At 42.5% G+C, this 20,805-nt stretch overlaps 1 protein-coding gene across 1 annotated transcript; it reads left to right on the top strand.

Moving 5' to 3' along the window:
* The first annotated feature begins 12,418 nt into the window (after positions 1–12,418).
* LOC112635546 (olfactory receptor 10AD1) lies at positions 12,419–13,347 on the top strand. The gene is given in 2 exon segments (XM_025403742.1): positions 12,419–13,274; positions 13,277–13,347. Coding segments are annotated over 2 exon segments (927 nt in total).
* The last annotated feature ends 7,458 nt before the right edge of the window (positions 13,348–20,805 follow it).

Here is a 20,805-nt window from a genome sequence, read left to right as displayed (position 1 = left end):
GGATAATTTCCTGGACACTTACACTCTCCCAAGACTAAACCAGGAAGAAGCTGAATTCCTGAATAGACCAATAGTAGGCTCTGAAATTGAGGCAATAATTAATAGCCTACCAATGAAAAAAAGTCCAGGACCAGATGGATTCACAGCTGAATTCTACCAGAGGTACAAGGAGGAGCTGGTACCATTCCTTCTGAAACTATTCCAATCAATAGAAAAAGAGGGAATCCTCCCTAACTCATGTTATGAGGCCAACATCATCCTGATACCAAAGCCTGGCAGAGACACAACAAAAAAAGAGAATTTTAGACCAATATCCCTGATGAACATCGATGCAAAAATCCTCAATAAAATACTGGCAAACCGGATTCAGCAGCACATCAAAAAGCTTATCCACCATGATCAAGTGGGCTTCATCCCTGGGATGCAAGGCTGGTTCAACATACGCAAGTCAATAAATGTAATCCAGCATATAAACAGAACCAAAGACAAAAACCACATGATTATCTCAATAGATGCAGAAAAGGCCTTTGACAAAATTCAGCAGCCCTTCATGCTAAAAACTCTCAATAAATTCGGTATTGATGGAACATATCTCAAAATCATAAGCGCTATTTATGACAAACCCACAGCCAATATCATACTGAATGGGCAAAAACTGGAAAAATTCCCTTTGAAAACTGGCACAAGACAGGGATGCCCTCTCTCACTACTCCTATTCAACACAGTGTTGGAAGTTCTGGCTAGGGCAATCAGGCAAGAGAAAGAAATAAAGGATATTCAGATAGGAAAAAAAGAAGTCAAATTGTTCCTGTTTGCAGATGACATGATTGTATATTTAGAAAACCCCATTGTCTCAGCCCAAAATCTCCTTAAGCTGATAAGAAACTTCAGCAAAGTCTCAGGATACAAAATTAATGTGCAAAAATCACAAGCATTCTCATACACCAGTAACAGACAAACAGAGAGCCAAATCATGAATGAACTTCCATTCACAATTGCTTCAAAGAGAATGAAATACCTAGGAATCCAACTTACAAGGGATGTAAAGGACCTCTTCAAGGAGAACTACAAACCATTGCTCAGTGAAATAAAAGAGGACACAAACAAATGGAAGAACATACCATGCTCATGGATAGGAAGAATCAATATCGTGAAAATGGCCATACTGCCCAAGGTAATTTATAGATTCAATGCCATCCCCATCAAGCTACCAATGAGTTTCTTCACAGAATTGGAAAAAACTGCTTTAAAGTTCTTATGGAACCAAAAAAGAGCCCACATTGCCAAGACAATCCTAAGTCAAAAGAACAAAGCTGGAGGCATCACGCTACCTGACTTCAAACTATACTACAAGGCTACAGTAACCAAAACAGCATGGTACTGGTACCAAAACAGAGATATAGACCAATGGAACAGAACAGAGCCCTCAGAAATAAGACCACACATCTACAGCCATCTGATCTTTGACAAACCTGAGAAAAACAAGAAATGGGGAAAGGATTCCCTATTTAATAAATGGTGCTGGGAAAATTGGCTAGCCATAAGTAGAAAGCTGAAACTGGATCCTTTCCTTACTCCTTATACGAAAATTAATTCAAGATGGATTAGAGACTTAAATGTTAGACCTAATACCATAAAAACCCTAGAAGAAAACCTGGGTAATACCATTCAGGACATAGGCATGGGCAAGGACTTCATGTCTAAAACACCAAAAGCAACAGCAACAAAAGCCAAAATTGACAAATGGGATCTAATTAAACTAAAGAGCTTCTGCACAGCAAAAGAAACTACCATCAGAGTGAACAGGCAACCTACAGAATGGGAGAAATTTTTTGCAATCTACTCATCTGACATCTACTCTCTGTTTCCAAGGCTGACTTTTTAACATTCCACATATAAGTGAGATCATGTGTCTTTCTGTGCTTGGTTTATTTCATTTAACATCACATCCTCCAGGTTCATCTATGTTGTTGCAAATAACAGAATTTCCTGCTTTTTTTCTAAGGCTAAATAGTGTTCCATTGTGTATATATTCCACATTTTCTTTACCCATTTGTCCATTGATGGGCACTTAAGTTGATTCTCTATCTTGGCTACTGTGAATAACGCTGCAATGACTGTGAGAGTGCAGATGTCTCTTTGACATACTGATTTCGTATGCTTTGGATATATCATATGGTAGTTCTAATTTTAATTTTTTGAGGAACCTCTATAATATTTACAAACGACAATACCAATTTCCATTCCCACCAACAGTGTGCACTTATTCCCTTTTTTCCACAGCCTCACAACATTTATCTTTTGTCTTTTTGTTAATAGGTGTGAGGCAATATCTCACTGTGGTTTTAATTTGCATTTCCCTGATGATTCGTGATGTTGAGCATTTTTTTCATATACCTGTTGGCCATTTGTCTGTCTTCTTTTAAGAAATGTCTATTCAAGTCCTTTGCCTATTTTTAAATTCAGTTGTTTTCTTGCTATTGAACTATTTTGAGGTTTTGAATCTCATAAATACATAACTATTTGCCTCTTAAAAAACATCTATTTCATAGTCCAGGACTCTCAGTGTGTTTCAAATTTTTCTCTTCTATAACTTATAGCTATAGATGATAGTACTAATTCTCTCTGATAGGAATTCTGTCTCTCTCTCTCTCTCTGTCTCTCTCTCTCTCCTTCCCTTTCTGTGTGTGTGTGTCCTCTTTCTCTCTCATATCTCTCATTCTTTCCCTTTCTTCTCTAAGCTATTTAGAGTTAGTCCAATTTTTTTCAGGCATTTAAAATAGCAAAATAGCTCAGATTAATCAATGCCATGGAACAGCTGAAGTTATTATCCAGTCCACTGATGTATCGTGGTTCTTCTTGATTACTAAGTTCTTTTGAACATACACACAGAGGAGCATTATCATGGGTAGCTTGGCATATCATTTTCTCTGTCTTTCCCTTAGATTTCTGGTTGTTTTACTCTTTGTTTAAATCTCCATATTGAAGGTGACTGTGAGAAGGGGGAGGAGCAGCAAGTCTAATCTGGTTTTGTTATAGCTTTTCTAATGGAATAGTAGATTCACTTTAGTGCTCAGCTGGAGAAGGAAGGGATAGGGATCATGGAAGGTGATCATGTCTTATGATATAGAGGGAGGCACAATATGGAATTAAAACCTCCACTTTAAAATTAGGAAGAGGTTATTTTTGGTATTTTCATTATTTATTATGTCTTCTGTGGAGTCCTAATTAGGGAAAAGGAGTCAGGCTGGCAGGACCAAGGGAAAGCAAAAAAAGCAAGCAGATAAGCTGTAAGTCTGCCTTTCTTCATGGTCCAGGACATATAGCCCTCCTGCACAAATAACTCACAATCTTCCTGTACCCAACTATCACCAGACACCCTGAAGTTAGCTCACTGCAACCTTGGCATTATCAGCACTGCACAAAGCTCTCTTCAGCACACAGCATAAACTCTATTCTATAATATAAACTCTCCAGCAAGCCTGTTTTTTTGCAGTCAGCTTCTCTCGTGCTGATACTGCCAGTTGCCTCTCAGCCAAAATATTTTCCTACTTTCTCTAGTAAATCTGCCTTTCTGCACCTACAATTTGCTTGGTAAGTTCTTTTACCCCTACACCATCAGCTCAGATAGTTGTTTCTTCCCAGTAACATCTCCCTTTAATGCAGTAAGTAACCTCCCTTTAACCAATAAGAAGGACCTTCCAGGACAGTTTGTGCCCTACACTTACCTTTTGTAGATCACAGCGATCTGTCTCATCACAGGGGTCTGGCATGCCAAGTCTGGATATATTCATACTTGGCCTTGGCTAGGTGTCTTCAGGGGCTTCAGGTACTTCAGAGATCCTCACTTTCCGAGGGATGTGGAGAAATTGAAGTGGATATGGTAGCAAAGAGGTGAAAGAAGCAAAGTGAAGGCAGAAAACACTGGGAGGGAAGCAATGAGAGAATTTAGAACACTTCTACAATTTAACTTAACAAATCTGTTGCAAGGTGTGGCACCATGAAAGGCAAACTACTCACTGTCCATCTTGCTGAAGAAAAGGGAAATGGGAATGAATTTAAAATGGAAAAGAAAGGAAATGGACAGGCCTGTAGAAGCACTTCTGAAGTGAGTTTGTGAGACATCGGAATGAGCTGCTACATTGCAACAGAGTTGTAAGCAGAGGCCTCCAGGAACTCACACTAAGGCTTAGTCGCCCTTCATTAAAAGTCATTTACATCTATCCTCCAAATGTCTCCCTAAACGTGGGTCCACATGCTTTTGTCTCTACAACTTCATTAGGAAATACATGGCAAAAGTTTATTGTTTGTTGTTTCCTGATTTTATTCCTAGCAGATAGGTCTTAGTGAAAATCACAGAGTTCCGAATTCTCAAATTTTAAAATCTTTAAAAATGCCATAATTACAGGGCTTTCTGGGTTATATGTGAAATCAGATGGAGAAACAGCTATTTTTTTTCTGGCCATTTAAGGATAGAGTAAGGCCTGACCTTGTGTTTCTAATGGGGGCTGGTGCTAGGTCAGAGAGGTCTGGCAGACAAGGGCTCTGATTTTTTTTTTTTTTAAACATAGTCTTGTTCTGTTGCCCAGGCTGGAGTGCAGTGGTGCGATCTCAGCTCACTGCAACCTCTGCCTCCTGGGTTCAAGCAATTCTCTGCTTCAGCCTTCCCAGAAGCTTGGATTACAGATGCCCGCCACCATGCCCGGCTAATCTTTTTGTATTTTTAGTAGAGACGGGTTTCACCATCTTGGCCAGGCTGGTCTTGAACTCCTGACCTCGTGATCCGCCCACCTTGGACTCCCAAAGTGCTGGGATTACAGGCGTGAGTCACCATGCCTGGCCAAAGGGCTCTAATCTTACAGGGACTTTTGCTATGGGCTGTTCTTTTTTGATTTCTCTCTTTTTGCTCCTGGTGAAGGGTCTCAGTGTAGTTTCCCCTCTTTCTAGCATTCCTGATGCAAAACACCTACCCAACCAGATGCAATTACTTGGTTCTCTCCTTGCACAAATAGGCAGCTGAGTCTTACAAATGACACTGCAACTTGTGCATTCTCCCCTTCTCTCTCCGGTTCTGGGTAACCCTGGTCTCACTAATAAGGACCTCTGGAAGATCCTGGTTGTGTTTGTATTTTAGCAGGGCTACTTCCAGGGCTCATTCCTCGTTGATTTCTAAAGCTAGTCATCTTATCTGTATTCTAGAATGACTACAGGTCTTGTCTTTGCTTTTATTAGTCTGATTTCTAAATTCTATTAGTTTTCCCATTTAATAAAAACATATGCATTCTCTTAGTTAACAAAGAGAAATTGACTTACCACTTTAGGGCAAACTATGTGCTCTCTGGGCTAGAATCAGGAGGGTGGATGGTTTTGCCTTCTTCCTGTACACTGCCTGTTGATTTAATCTTATTCGACCAGGGAATTTTCACAGTGGGAAGAGGGAAGAAAAGTCCTGTAAATCCTAAGTGCTGGCTCTAGTTCTCTGCCTTGAGTAGCAAAGAAAATCTCCATTCAATTTGCAAATAAGTCCTAATTTAAATCTTCTATATATTCAATTTCAAAATGATTAAGCATTGGCCATTATAGGATTTACTACCTCCAATCAGTCCACTCATTATCAAATTCAGGGACAGGAATCTCTGTTGTTTATCTTCCTTAATAAAGATGAAAGGGAAACTGCTTTTCTTCATTGAGTGTATGTTGTATACCACAATAATCACACATCCACGAACAATTCAATTACCAAATGAACATTTTTTGTGGCTACTTTCTGCCTCTTAAGGCATTCCTCAAAGTTTAGGTACAATTTCAAGTTTATACCTAAATGGAAGACTTTCTGGACTTAATTCTTGTTCTCACTTAGATTGGTCATATTTTGGTTGTTGTTAAAAAATGTCTTTTTCCATGAACAAGATTCTTTCAATCTGTCAGTTATTAGTAGAAATTTTCTCTCATACCTATTTTTAAAAATTATTTGTGCATATTTTTCCTATTTTATTGTCTCATTACTGTTGGGATCCACCAGTACTTTATTGAAGCCCTATTAGAGATTACTGGTGGTGGATGGCTGCTCAACTCTCTCTCAACCACTCTCCATTGGAGACACTTTTGAGGAAACATACAATTCAGCAAGATAAAAGAACACTTTTTCAGACCAAATAAATCTGTGGGAACTTTGTGACTTCAAATCAGAAATTTTTAACCCTTCATGGGCTCCAGCCACCTTAGGGAAGTTGATAAATTGTAGACTCACCAGGAAAAATGCTCTATTGCTCACAACTTTTCCTACAACATTTCAGAGATGCACGGACACTCTGAAACATGTCTATTGATTCCCTGGGGAGTCCATGAACACCACATTAAATGTATCTACTATAAAGTTTATTCACCCAGAAAAAAACAATGTTTTTCTGCATCGTAAAGTGATGCATTTAATTTAATCCAAAAAGTAAGAGATTTAAGTATGCATTGGATAAACCAGGTTTTAAGTGGTGTAAGGTTTGAAATTATGAGAGGCACGTTTTATTTAAAGCAGACCTACAGAAGATAGTCAAGCCTCACACAGGCTGAAGTTTTCTAAGAGAAGACTTACATGACTTAAACAAGGTCGATGAGTTCATTTACAACGTAAGTGCACTAACCCCATTCCTAAAACAGATTCCATAGAATAAACCATAAAATATGTATTCTATTTTATTTCCTGTGTTTATAGCATGCTAAGAGAACAACAGAAACACTGTTGCTGTTGAATGTATTCAATACTGTCCTGCCCCTCTTAGGTAAATACGACAAGAATCAGAGTCTTACATTATAATAAGACATTTTCCCACCAGTCTAGTCTACAATGGGATACTCTGTTCATTGTACTCCTGTGGTCATGGAATGTAGACTTGTGTCCCTTAATTCACCCACATTGTACTTTGAGAGTGCAAAATATGTGTATCACCAGCATCCTTTCCTTCCAGGACCTGCAAGACATTATTATGACTGAGTTTATTTTAATTATAACCAAAACGCTATTGTTTTCTTTGTTTGCAATTTTATTTCCACACATATAATAATATCACTTAAAATAATTGTTTGCGACCTTGAGGGGGATACAGTAAACAATATTACTCTTCCCATGTGGTTCTGAATCAACTGAGAAATAAGACAATGAGTCTGCAGATGGAGGTCAAAATATCACCTTTATTAATAAGCAGACATGGACTTCCTAATACAGAAGCACAGAGTCAGACAGACAGACATACTCATTCCCCTGTCATTGGCAGCACTGGCCAACAACAGAGGCTTCCCAACAAGGGGCAGAGCCTGCCCTGGAGAAGTCCACTCACTCCCAAGAGGAAGGGGAGAAGAAAGGGATAGAACACATGTACTCAGTTTCTCCTTCTAAAATCATCAATCAGGTAAGCCACTCCACCTCCTGTGGAGAAGAGAAAGGTCAGGAGTATTATGTTATTACAATTTCCTTCAAAAAGAAGGAGACATCAAGAGTATGGAAGAAGTTATTTCTCACTCTACCACACCCCTAACAGTATCCAGCATTTTATTCTCTTAGCCGATGAAGTCTATGCCTAACCAGGAATGCCATAATTAAAACAGTTCTAATTCCATTCTCATGTCGCTGCTCCCCCAGTACCAATCACCGCTGTTTCGAGAGGCTCTTGGAACTGTTGGGCCATTTTGATTTTGCCTGCAGATGGTTCTAATATGGGTCAGAATCATAGGTTAATTAAATCAAACATGACACCACTCTAGATCCACAGCTGAAAATTAATTCCCTCTTTTTTTCTCCTTGCCACACTGTGTTCAGCTACATAGTCCAACATATCTTATCAGAGGTTCTTCACTGAGATTAAATCACATCATTTAGATACAGTAACAAAATGGAGACTCAAATGTTGTTATGTATATGAGCTACTTTGTAAACTATTGTTAATTTAAGAAAGATTACAGACCCTCAACTCTTTAAATAGGAAACCTAAGGAGTCATCGTTGACTTTTTATTTTATCTCTACGCACCTGTGATTAAAAAAAAAAAAAGATCCTCTTCCAGTTTAACAAAGAAATTTCATAAGTATATACTGTATATCTTTCAGAAAACAGAGATATCTTTTTAAATATTACTATGGCCATGAATTAAGACAACCAATAAAAATTACATTTTAGAGTTCAAGATTTGTTGTAGAAGACCTAGCAACAATGTCTGAAGTCCATTCTTCAACGATTCTTTGTTAGAAATGGTGTGGTGGCTCACGCCTGTAATTCCAGCACTTCGGGAGGCCAAGGCGGGCAGATCACAAGGTCAAGAGATCAAGACCATCCTGGCCAACATGGTGAAACCCCGTCTCTACTAAAAATACAAAAATTAGCTGGGCGTGGTTGCACACACCTGTAGTCCCAGCTACTCGGAAGGCTGAGGCAGGAGAATCGCTTGAACCCAGGAGGTGGAGGTTGCAGTGAGCCGAGATCATGCCACTGCACTCCAGTCTCGTGACAAAAAATAATAATATGTGCAAGGACAAATTTTATGTTACAGAATGACATGTGTTTATCTGCTGTTACAGGAATAAAGACATGAGTGTTTTTATTTTCTTGCTGGTGTTTCTTCAACTAACGGGGGGAATGTCATTTTCAAGTCAAGGTGCTAGAATTCAATTCATTAGCACCGAGACAGAATTTTTAAAATCTGAGAAGGTCCAAATATACCATCTGAAAAAGATGGGGCAGAATGAGATTTTTAGCAAACGGTATATGGGGTGTCATGGAGTCAGAGATCACCTTTAACCCTCCTTTTAGATCTTAGTGGGCTCTTTAGCTAGATTTAGAAACCAAATTGACACTAAGCAGATTAATAAAAGTATACAAATTATATTAGTTTTATATATACATGAGGATCTTTACAAGAGAGTGGTCAAAGCAAGGCGTTTTGTATTGTTTTAGACAAAGAACAATGATTTTGAGAAGAAATGACAGGACAAAGAAAATCTGGCTAGAGGCAGTAAAATGTTTTAGGAGAGTCACTAGGAGATATATGGGAGGGCGTGTGAAGCAGGTGGAAGGTGGGGTTACTTTGTTCAGTATGTTTATTTAGGTTTATTGTAGTCTTTAAGTCTCTGGTGATAAGGGCTATTTTTTCACCCTGGTATGAAGAAAGTACCCCTGCCAGTGGAATCTTTATGGCTCGATGTAAGAGACAGGTCAGCTCTGAGACTACAACTTTTTCCTTTTTTTTTTTTTTTTTGAGATGGAGTCTTGCTCTGTCATCCAGGCTGGAGTGCAGGGGTGCAATCTCAGCTCACCACAACCTCTGCCTCCTGGGTTCAAGCGATTCTCCTGCCTCAGCCTCCTGAGTAGCTGGGATTACAGGCATGCACCACCACACCCAGCTAATTTTTAGTAGAGACGGGGTTTCTCCATGTTGGTCAGGCTGGTCTCGAACTCCCGACCTCAGGTGATCTGCCTGCCTCGGCCTCCCAGAGTGCTGGGATTACAGGAGTGAGCCACCACACCTGGCCTTCAATGTGTTTAACTCAAAATAATCAATATTTGGGAGGCCAAGGCAGGCGGATCATGAGGTCAGGAGTTCGAGAAAGCCTGGCCAACAGGGTGAAACCCCGTCTCTACTAAAGATACAAAAAATTAGCTGGGCATGGTGGCACGTGCCTTTAATCCCAGCTACTTGGGAGGCTGAGGCAGAAGAAGTGCTTGAACCCAGGAGGCGGAGGTTGCAGTGAGCCGAGATCATGCCATTGCACTCCAGCCTGGGTGACAGGGCGAGACTGCATCTCAAAATAATAATAATATACCAGTCTGGCATATTTGGGGATGGCACATCTTTCACTCCTTCAAGGGGCATGTAAGTTTTCACACCTATACTATAAAGTGTATACACATGCAACTTATCAATGTCATTTAAGTAGACATTCATCTCTAAAAGTATAAAAGAACAAAGTCATCAGACACACCTTCTCTTCCAGAGTGGCCGGCCAGGTCAGATGATCCTACCTGGACCAGCTTCTCTTCAAACACTATGAGATGTTTTCTGTTACTCATTACTTGATTCAGTGACAAACATCATTATCAGCCAAGAAACAGAATGAGGTAGGATGTGATTTCCATGATATTGTCCCATTTATTTAGACAAATCCTTCACCGATTAACCTCTAATGGTAGCTAACAAGGCGCTAAACGCTGGGTATCACAGAATTCTTTCTGGCACAATAAACCACAGGTAAGCATTTATCCTCCAGTAGGGCCTAGTAATTCCTCAGGTCAAATCTCAGTTTCTTCTTAGACAAATCCCAGGCTTCTCTGCAGTGTAGCTCACTGACTTGTTTTGCCCAGACTGTGACCTAAGCCCCAACATGTCCACTGAGCACAGGCTTCAAAGAAACATCTTAAACAGTGCTTTCTGCCCTTCTCTTCCTTTTCTGGGCCCCCAAGAGAAGTCCTAGGCACAAGAAAAGTATCCCAAAGTAAAGATGATGGGAGTAGCCTACTGCCCAGTCACTACCTTGACCTAGCATCAGATCACAACTGGAGGGAATCTAGAGCTGCAAGGAGTGGCAGTGAGAGGGTAGGTAGCTCTAAATCCAGATCGAGAATATGTGAGATTGAGAGACATGGAGAAGACAGGGGAGTTTGACCAGAGTAAGATAAACGGCAGGCAACCATCACCACAAATGGGAAAAGGAGAGGGAGAAGAATGAGGATTGGAAGTAGATTGAAAAAGGAAAAAAGACTAACAGAGTGTAGAGTGAGAGTGTATAGAAAAGGGAGTAGGAGAGGAGAAAATGAAGAGAAATGGCTCGCAGAACTGAAAGTTAAGCAGGAATATAGTTATCTATAGGCATCTGAAGGTGAGGAGGCTGGGTGCAGTGGCTCACACTTGTAATCCCAGCACTTTCGGAGGCCAAGGCAGGAGAATCACTTAAAGCCACAAGTTCAAGACCAGCATAGGCAACATAGTGAGCACCTGTCTCTATAATTAAGTTAAAAAAAAAAAAAAAGTATAAACATCTGAAGGGAAGGGATCTGATACATCCTAACCCCAAAACAAGATGAAAAGCATAAGACAGACTTAATATGAACATAACAACTTCCTAAAAGTTACAATAGAGAGGTAAGAGCATAAGAATTGTGACTGCTCATTCTCTGAAAATGGAAAAAGAACAAGATTTATTGCCAGAGACAAAGGGACAGCTGAAAGTTCTCTGAAGGTCCATTCCAGAAAGGTTAAATATATGCCCTGCTCATAGCTTCCCTTTTCACACAGGGATAGTTGGATCCTTTCCACCTAATTGTGTGTAACCGTAAATTCCAACCCCAGGAGGAAAACTATCTCCTGTTAGGAAGGCATGCATGAGCGCCCACCCAGTCCCCAGCTCCAGCACGCACAGCATGGGTGGCTGCGGTAGCAGCAGCAACTGCTGGGCGAGTGAGTCTGGAAATAGGTGGGTGACTGGGAAGAGCTTGACATGTCTCCAGAAAAGGTGCAAATCACTGTTAGCTGAGGGACAATCCTGAGGATTAGAATGTTTTTGTTTTCCCTGAAACTTCAACCCATTCATCATTTTAAATTAGGCAGCCGGGCGCGGTGGCTCACGCCTGTAATCCCAGCACTTTGGGAGGCCGAGGCGGGCGGATCACAAGGTCAGGAGATCGAGACCACGGTGAAACCCCGTCTCTACTAAAAATACAAAAAATTAGCCAGGCGCTGTGGCGGGCGCCTGTAGTCCCAGCTACTCAGGAGGCTGAGGCAGGAGAATGGCGTGAACCCGGGAGGCGGAGCTTGCAGTGAGCCGAGATCGCGCCACTGCACTCCAGCCTGGGTGATAGAGCGAGACTCCGTCTCAAAAAAAAAAAAAAAAAAAAAAAAAAATTAGGCACACAGAGATTCAGCAATTTTTTCTTCTAGAAAAATACACCTTCAAATATCTCAAGTATTTCCTAAATACAATCTTCTATAAGCTGATAGCCACCATCCCTTTCCCTCACACACTCCATTCTTCAATTCCTAAAACTTTTCCTCATTTGGCATGGGCCCCAGACCCAATTATTTTATTTTTCCACCTCTGAACACATCCTGGTTAGTGGCTAATCCTTCAATATTGAGGGTTCTGGAGCAGATGCAATACTTCACTTGATGCCTGATCAAACCAGAGTAGAGCACATTACAACCAGCACTTCCTTCATGTTTTGATATTATGATTCTATGTATGCAGCCTGTGGTGACCCTGGCATTTTTACCACCCCATAACACTGCCAAATTACTAGAGTTTACTAAGTTCCAAAAGGATGACCACCATTCATCTATCCTGTTTTATAACTGGGCTTCTGGGACCAAGTTGGTACCTTCTGTTACCCCACAGCTATATCCTTGTGCTTTTCCCATCTTCCCTCCTCAAGCAAGCCCCAGATGCTAAGGAATGGCAGCACAGTGACAGAATTTATCCTCGTGGGCTTTCAGCAGAGCTCCACTTCCACATGAGCATTGCTCTTTACCCTCTTCTTGGCCCTCTACAGTCTCACCATGGCCATGAATGGCCTCAACATCTTTATCACCTGAACAGACCCCAAGCTCAACAGCCCCATGTACTTCTTCCTCAGCCACCTGTCTCTCCTGGATGTCTGCTTCATCACTACTACCATCCCACAGATGTTGATTTACCTCGTGGTCAGGAACCACGCTGTCTCCTTTGTATCTTGCATGACCCAGATGTACTTTGTCTTCTGTGCTGGTGTGGACGAGTGCATCCTCTCGGCTTTTATGGCCTATGACCGTTACGTTGCTATCTGCTACCCACTTAGCTACGTCCAGATCATAAGCTAGAAGGTCTGTCTCAGGCTTGTGGGAACTGCCTGGTTCTTTGGACTGATCAATGGCATCTTTCTTGAGTATGTTTCATTCCGAGAGCCCTTCTGCAGAGACAACCACATAGAAAACTTCTGTGAGGCCCCCATGGTGATCAGCCTCTCTGGTGGGGACCCTCAGTTTAGTCTGAGGGCAATCTTTGCCGATGCCATCGTGGTGCTGCTCAGCCCCATGGTGCTCATTGTCACTTCCTATGTGTGCATCCTTGCCACCATCCTCAGCAGAGCCTCCTCCTCAGGTCGGGGGAAGACTTTATCTACTTGTGCCTCTCACCTGACTGTGGTCATCTTTCTCTACACCTCATTCTCTTACATGAACCCCCACAGCACACACGGGCCTGACAAAGACAAACCTTTCTCCCTCCTGTACACCATCATTACCCCCATGTGCAACCCCATCATTACAAGGAAATGAAGGAGGCCATGGTGAGGGCACTTGGGAGAACCAGGCTGGCCCCGGCACAGTCTGTCTAGCAGGAAGGCCCTGAAAGGAAAGCTCCTTCACCTGGGGTATGGGAAAGTTACCCCTTCCCCAGTGCTGGCAGAGGAGTAACTCTCCTATGCTGAAAGGCTCCAGGAAAGAGCATGGCTTCCTTGGTTCATGGCTTCCTTGGCACTAGAATCAGACCTGAAAGTTCCTCCTGATGTCCAATGTCCTGATGTTATCTCTCTGACTTCACTTCCACATTGTTTTTTCTTGGACCTTCCTCAGGTCCAAGAGGAAAATTTCAGATTTTCCTTAGTTTCTTTTCCTCTTAAGTTCTCACAACAGGATTCAATCAATAAGCGTACTTAACTCCGTTTTATTTGTATTTACATGCTAGTCCCCCAACCTGAGTTGCGTACATACATTTAGAAGTAAACTTTTTTATTTTTCAGCTTTTCATTTTACTGTTTTTCTTTCTTAAATTTCACTCTCACTTCCTGAGTCTACCCTCATCTACCCAATTCCTATGCAAAGTAGGTAAAGAAGCAAGAAGAGAAGAGCTGGGTGCAGTGGCTCATGATTGTAATCTCAGCACTTTGGGAGGCGGAGGAGGGAGTTTGAGACCTGCCTGGGTAACATAGGGAGACCCATCTCTACAAAAACTTTTCAAAATAACTGGGTGTTGTGGCACATGCCTGTAGTCCCAGCTACTGAGGAGGCTGAGGTGGGAGGATTGCTTGGGCCTGGGAAGTTAAGGCTGTGTGAGCAATGATAGCACTGCTGCACTCCAGCCTGAGCAACACAGCAAGACCCTGTCTCATTTAAAAAGAAAAAAAAAAAGGAACGAAGGAAGAAAGGAAGGGAGGAAGGGAGCAAAGGAGGGAGGGGAAGAAAAAAGAAACTAGGGATAAGTATTCACATAAGAAAAGTCAGAGAAAGAAAAAAGATCAGCACCCTGAACTTCATCTTCTTAGCTTCCACCAGTCGTGGGGGGAGAATGATACTAAATGGCAATAGTGCACTCAATTTGTCTATGTAGTGTGTTGTCAGGGAGGGATGGGTGACACAGGCCAGTGTGCCAAACCCCCTCTCCTAAATCCTCTAGCTTCCTTTAGCAACAGGACTGTCTGCATGATATTTCCCTTCCCATGCAAGTGGTAAGTGCCTCTACCAAGCTTCTCGGGTTACCTATTTCCTTCCCTGTTATCCATACCCCAAATTAACTCCCCTCTTCCCCTACTGCCTTCCTTTTTCGCTTCCATCTTTCAATTCATTCCACCTCAATCCTACTCCACCTTACCTCCTCATCTCACACGGATCCCTGTATTTTAAGGAACCCTTCTGCATACTACCTCCACCATTGCAGAAGTCTTTTGATTTGTAACCCTGCCCTCTGTGGCTTCCTCTAGCTTCTCACCTTAACCAAATATAGCTTTCTTTGAGAAGGTACTACATTCTCGGCAGTTCTCTTTCTTTGAAAATTGCATTTTTCTCATACCTCTTCATAATAAATAAACAAAGGGGTAGTCCTGTTCTTTATTTCCCAGTGCACTTCCATAATATGAATGGACCTCATTTGGGATGCTCTCAAATAGATGTACTGCCCTTTCCACTCATGCACATCACACATTACCCTTTGCAATGATGACTTAAAACAGTAGCTTCTGGCAGGGCGTGGTGGCTCATGCCTGTAATTCCAGCACTGTAGCAGGCCAAGGTGGGCAGATTACTTGAGGCCAGGAGTTCAAGACCAGCCTGGTCAACATGGTGAAACCCCATCTCTAATAATAATACAAAAACTAGCTGGGCGTGGTGGCGTATGCTTGTAATTCGAGCTACTTGAAAGGCTGAGGCGGGAGGATCACTTGAACCCAGGAGGCGGAAGCTGCAGTGAGCCGTGATTCCACCACTGCACTCCAGCCTGGGTGAGAGAGTGCGACTCCATCTCAAAACAAAACAAAACAAAACAAACAAAACAAAACAAAACAAAACAAAAACAGTAGCTTCACTCCACAAAACTCCAATCTTTTGAGTCCAAATTGATTTCTCCAGAAATCAGAGGATGTGAGAAGCTCTTCTTAACAAGGAGAAAGGAGAAATCACTGTAATTGGGAAGACACAAGAAATGCAGAACCTAAAATTTCCATTGTCAAAATTTGCATCAAAGTTAAACAGGCAAGAAAGACCTTAAGACTACTGCAATATGAGATTAAACTCAATGCTACTGAAACAAAGGTCTGGGAAGTTTTCAAGAGCTGCTATGGGGGAAATCACATGACCTCTGTTTGCTAATTGCAAAGGAAAAGGAAACTTTCTTGTATCTTCAAAACAAGCTGTAGTTTTACAATTCCAAACAAGGCACCCACAGATTAGGCTCCCACCCTCCCACAGAGACTGAGAGGGGTGCTATCTTCCTTGATAATTACATTTCAAAGGGATGGCTCCCAGGTCCTTGAGAAAGACATTCCCTGGGTCGTAAAACTGGCATAAGCTTCTAAGGAGATTTATATACATTTCAAAGGAGCAGAGAAGAATTTGCAATCACAAGTTTTCTAAAGTTAACACTCAAAGAAAGGGGAGGTCGGGGCCTAACGTCCAGAAGAAACCTGTCTAAAGTTGTCAGACTGGGGTGAATGTTAAGGCTCTTTTGGTCACCATGGAGAAAAACAACAAAAGGTCCCAATCTTTCCCCCTAGGGTCTCAGCTTCTTCTGTAGGTTTGAAAATTCCTATGTCAAAGAGGAAAAAGTGAAGGAAAGGAAGAAAGGGAAAGGAGAAGAAAGACTGCTTTTAAAAAGTTTTCTGGCCGGGCGCGGTGGCTCAAGCCTGTAATCCCAGCACTTTGGGAGGCCGAGACGGGCGGATCACGAGGTCAGGAGATCGAGACCATCCTGGCTAACACGGTGAAACCCCGTCTCTACTAAAAAAATACAAAAAGCTAGCCGGGCGAGGTGGCGGGCGCCTGTAGTCCCAGCTACTCGGGAGGCTGAGGTAGGAGAATGGCGTGAACCCGGGAGGCGGAGCTTGCAGTGAGCTGAGATCACGCCACTGCACTCCAGCCCGGGCGACAGAGCGAGACTCCGTCTCAAAAAAAAAAAAAAAAAAAAAAGTTTTCTAAGAAATCATTTCTTAGCTTTACATTTGCCCAGCACTGATAGATGCTGAGATTATAAACAAGACAGTTCCAGCTTTTGAGAATCTCAGTCTAGTAGGGCAGACAAGAACAAATAATGGTAATAGAAAGGGCAAGAGTTATAAAAGGCCTACACCAAAGTACTTTGGAAGCACATATGATAACATACTTATTAAGCACTTGTTGTAAGAGCTTTCCATTTAATCCTCACATAACCTTATGAGGTATTAGTATTATCTCAATGCTAAGATGCAAAAACTGAGGCTCATAGAGGTCAAATACTCAAAACCCACAGCATTTACAATGGCATAGAGGCCTGCGCCTATAATCCCATAGGCTGAGGCGGGAGGATTGCTTGACCCCAGCCTGCAGTAAGCCATGATACCGCCACTGCACTCTAGCCTGGGCGACACAGCGAGACCCCACCTCTCTAAAAAATGAAAAATAAAAGCAAAATTAAAATAAAGAAAAATAATAAAACGGCATAGCTCCTGTTCCTAAGCTAGCACGGCGCAGGCTTTATACCAAGGAGGTGATATTGGCTGAGCCGTTAAAAATACGCTGGAGTTGTAAGGTAGAAAATTGGGGCAGAGGGTTCGATACCAGGGACGAGTGAAATTCCAGGCAAGAGGAATCGCTCGCTTCGTCGTAGAACTGGTGCTGTCAACATGGATGGCAGAAGGCGAGCTGGGGCCCGGAATGCTGGAAAAACAGGCCGAGTGACCTAGAACTGCTTTTTCAAGGGCGAGCACTGTCTCATTCAAGGACCTGGGCTGACGGAGGGACGGCCGCAAGGCTGGAACGGACGCGAACGGAGCTCGCACAAGAAGCGAGCTCGCACAGCCTTGGCTGCGTCTCCCCTGCCGTAGCTTGGGCCCAGGTCCCTGGTCTCTGAAGGACACAAATTGCCCCCAGACTCTGCGAAAACCCATGAAAATGTAATTAACCAGAAACTACCCTGAAACTGCACGGCACTTTCCAGTCCCCTTTCATGTCCTAATGCAAAGACACTTCTCGCCGGTGGGCACGCAACTAGGCTCTGGAGTTACCACGGCGCAGCCCAAGGACCGAAAATGTGGGAAGGGTACCCAGGAATTGCCCCCCGCAGGGTTTGGCTGGGCCCTCGGCTCCCTCACACCAAAACCTGAAGTTGACGCCATATTTCCAGGGCCGGCTCCGCGACGCACTTCCAAACTACCCAAGAGGCTGTAGGGCCACTGACCTAATTAGAACCTGGAGAGGAGATAGGAGGGGCCTGCGCAGACAGCCTGTGACGAATCAACCTTCCTCCCCCTCTCGGACTGGGGCTGTGGCAGCCAATGAGCGCCCTCTCTTTGGCCGCCTTGCTTGCGCCGAATTGCGGTAACCTGACAACCTCTGGGGAACAAGATCTATTCTGGGACACCAGTGCGGCTGCTCAGTCCCTCCAGCGGGAGATGCGGACCTTGAGGCTTAGGATCCCCTCCTAGCCGAGTGGAATGGTTGGGATACTGCGCCCCATTGGCGCAGGATGGGATGGGAGCGAAGCAAGACTTGACGCAGACCTGAGCAGAGGTCTCTGCTAATCACATCCGGCCTCCATAGCTCCCAGCCTTGACCGCGGATCCGAAGCCAAGCTCTTTCGCAGTGATAGCCCCGACTCAGCGAATTGCATAATTGTTGAATCCTCTTCCCTCCATTGAACAAGTGTCCTTTGAGCTGCCTTACCTCCCCTTTCCAGGTACCCACTCGGTGAAACCTCCCATAAGCCCTAGCCCTTTCTGGGTTTACTAGACTTTTTTTGAGTTCCCTTAATAATCTGTGCGTTTTTCTGTCACTGTACTCCCTTATTGTTTTAGAGTGTATTTACTTTCCTATCTTCTCCACTCGTCTGTGATTTATTTTGTAATTCTTCGCACAGTATCTGGCCAGAGGAGGTACTGTTGTGCTATTTCCTCAATGAACTCTTAAGCAGAATCCTGATATATTAACCAAATAAAAACAGAGCTGTTCTGATAGGAATGGAGCGGTAATGTCCAGGGCCCTGAACCCTCACGGAAGCCCCCAAGGCACCTATTATTGGTGACTTCCTTTGAAATATTCAGTTTAACATATAGAAATATGGTTTATCTAGGAGATGAAAAATATATTTAGAGCCTCAAGGAGCACTTGGTTTGGTTCAGCCTTGAAGACCCAGCTGTATTCTTACTCTTGGGTTCTGTGAAATAACCTTACGCCCATATAACAAATGCTTTTTGTTGTTGTTGTTTGACTTAAAGCTGTCTGAAATGGATTTCTGTTTCTTGCAACTGAAGAGTCTTAGCTGAAGAGTCTTAACTAGGACAACGATGTTTCAGTGTGGTTATGAGGATTAAATAACATAAAGTATTTCAAGCACTTCAATTAGCACCTCAAGAAATGTTTCTCCCCTCTTCCAACTGTTAACAGCTTCCCATGTGCCCAGAACATCAGACTTACCTGTGTTTTGTACATGATCAAAATAACAAGTCCAGTTTTTGAGACAGAGATGGAGTTTCGCTCTTGTTGCCCAGGCTGGAGTGCAATGGTAAGATCTCGGCTCACCACAACCTCCACGTCCCGGGTTCAAGCGATTTTCCTGCCTCAGCCTCCCAAGCAGCTGGGATTACAGGCATGCGCCACCAACACCCGGCTAATTTTGTATTTTTAGTAGAGACGGGGTTTCTCCATGTCGGTCAGGGTGGTCTGGAACTCCCAACCTCAGATGATCCGCCCCCCTCGTCCTCCCAAAGTGCTGGAATTACAGGCGTCAGCCACCGTGTCCAGCCAGTTTTCTTTTTTGCAAGTTTTTCCTCATTCCAGCCTTCATCTTTCAGGTGTTGTTATGATTTATGTTTGCTTTTTTTTTTTTTTTTTTTGCTATGTTTTGAAGTTTTGTTTGTTCCTGAAAGGATTGAGTTGGTCATACTCCTCAGTTCATGGCACACTATCATCGGACCCTGACAGTAAGGCCCTCTTGTTTTATTTTTTTATTTATACCCTTCAATTCCCACTTTCCCCTATAATAGGCAATTTTCTAATGTGTTTAATGTGCATATTTCCATTTATGTGTTTTCTAAACATAGTTATTATTTCATGGGCATGCATTATTAAATGTACTCCAAAGCTACTCAGATATTTGTCTCATTACATGTATTTGTTTAACCTAAGCACTGTTTTTTAGCTCCATCCACATTGCCAGATGTTAATATTTAATCTGTTACTTCACATTGATGCCTAATAGTCCGAGGTATGCATCTGTCCACTCTTCCATTGATGAGCTCCCATGCTGCTTCCAACTCCATGCTACTACAAATAACCCTGCACTGAACATCCTTGTATTGGTCCCATTGTGAACTCGTAAATAATTTGCTTTATGTTACTTAGGGGAGGAATTGCTGCTGGGCTACTGGGTATGAATCTGTTTAATGTGTCCAAGTAATGCCATATTGCTTTCCAAAAGTGGTGGAACCAATGTTGCAGCAGTGCAAGATTCTGTATTTCCACGTCTGACAACACTTGCAATTTTTCTTTTTCTTTCTTTTCTTTTTTTCTTTCTTTTTTTTTTTTTTTTTTTTTTTTTTTTGAGACAGAGTCTCACTCTGCTGTCCAGGCTGGGGTGCAGTGGTGTAATTATGGCTCACTGCAGCCTCCCAGCCTCAACCGATCCTCCTGCTTCAGCCTCCTGAGTAGCTGGGACTATAGGCACATACCACCATGCTCAGCTAATTTTTTAAATTTTTTTGTAGAAGTAGGATCCCACTGTGTTGCCCAGGCTGGTCTCAGACTCCTGGGGTCAAGAAGTTCTCCCGTGTTGGCCTCCCAAAATACTGGGATTACAGGCAAGAGCCACTGCACCCAGCCAACACTTGCTATTTTCTAGATTTCTAATCACTGGTTTGATAGGAATAAAGTGATATCTCATTATTTGTTTAGTTTGCATTTGATTACTAATGTAAATTTCCATATACTTATTAGCTTTCTCCTCTGCAATTAACTGCCTGTTCATATTCTTTGCTCCTTTTTTTAAAAAAAAATTGGGTTGCTTTTTCCTGTTCATTTGCAGGAGTTCCTTATATATTTTAGAGTGATATTACACCCTTGTCAGTTTTAGACAAAGCAAATGTATTCTCCATCCTGCCATCTGCCTGTTAACTTGGTTAATAATGCTCTTTGTGGAACAGAAATCCTTGATTTTTTAATAATGAAACTCCCCAGCTTTTGCTTTATGACTTGCACTTTTAAAATGTTGAAATATGGGTACCACTTTCTTAGTTGTGCTTATTCTTTGTCAGATATCTCTCAATCTGAATTCACTGGTGAGGTCTCTCTAGGCATTCCATTCATTCCTCGTCACTGAACTCCAAAGTCACTGT

This window comes from Theropithecus gelada, chromosome 11 (genome assembly GCF_003255815.1).
Source record: "Theropithecus gelada isolate Dixy chromosome 11, Tgel_1.0, whole genome shotgun sequence".
Taxonomy (NCBI): Eukaryota; Metazoa; Chordata; class Mammalia; order Primates; family Cercopithecidae; genus Theropithecus; species Theropithecus gelada.
The sequence above is the reverse complement of the archived record's forward strand: the minus strand, read 5'-3'. Positions and strand labels throughout refer to the sequence as shown.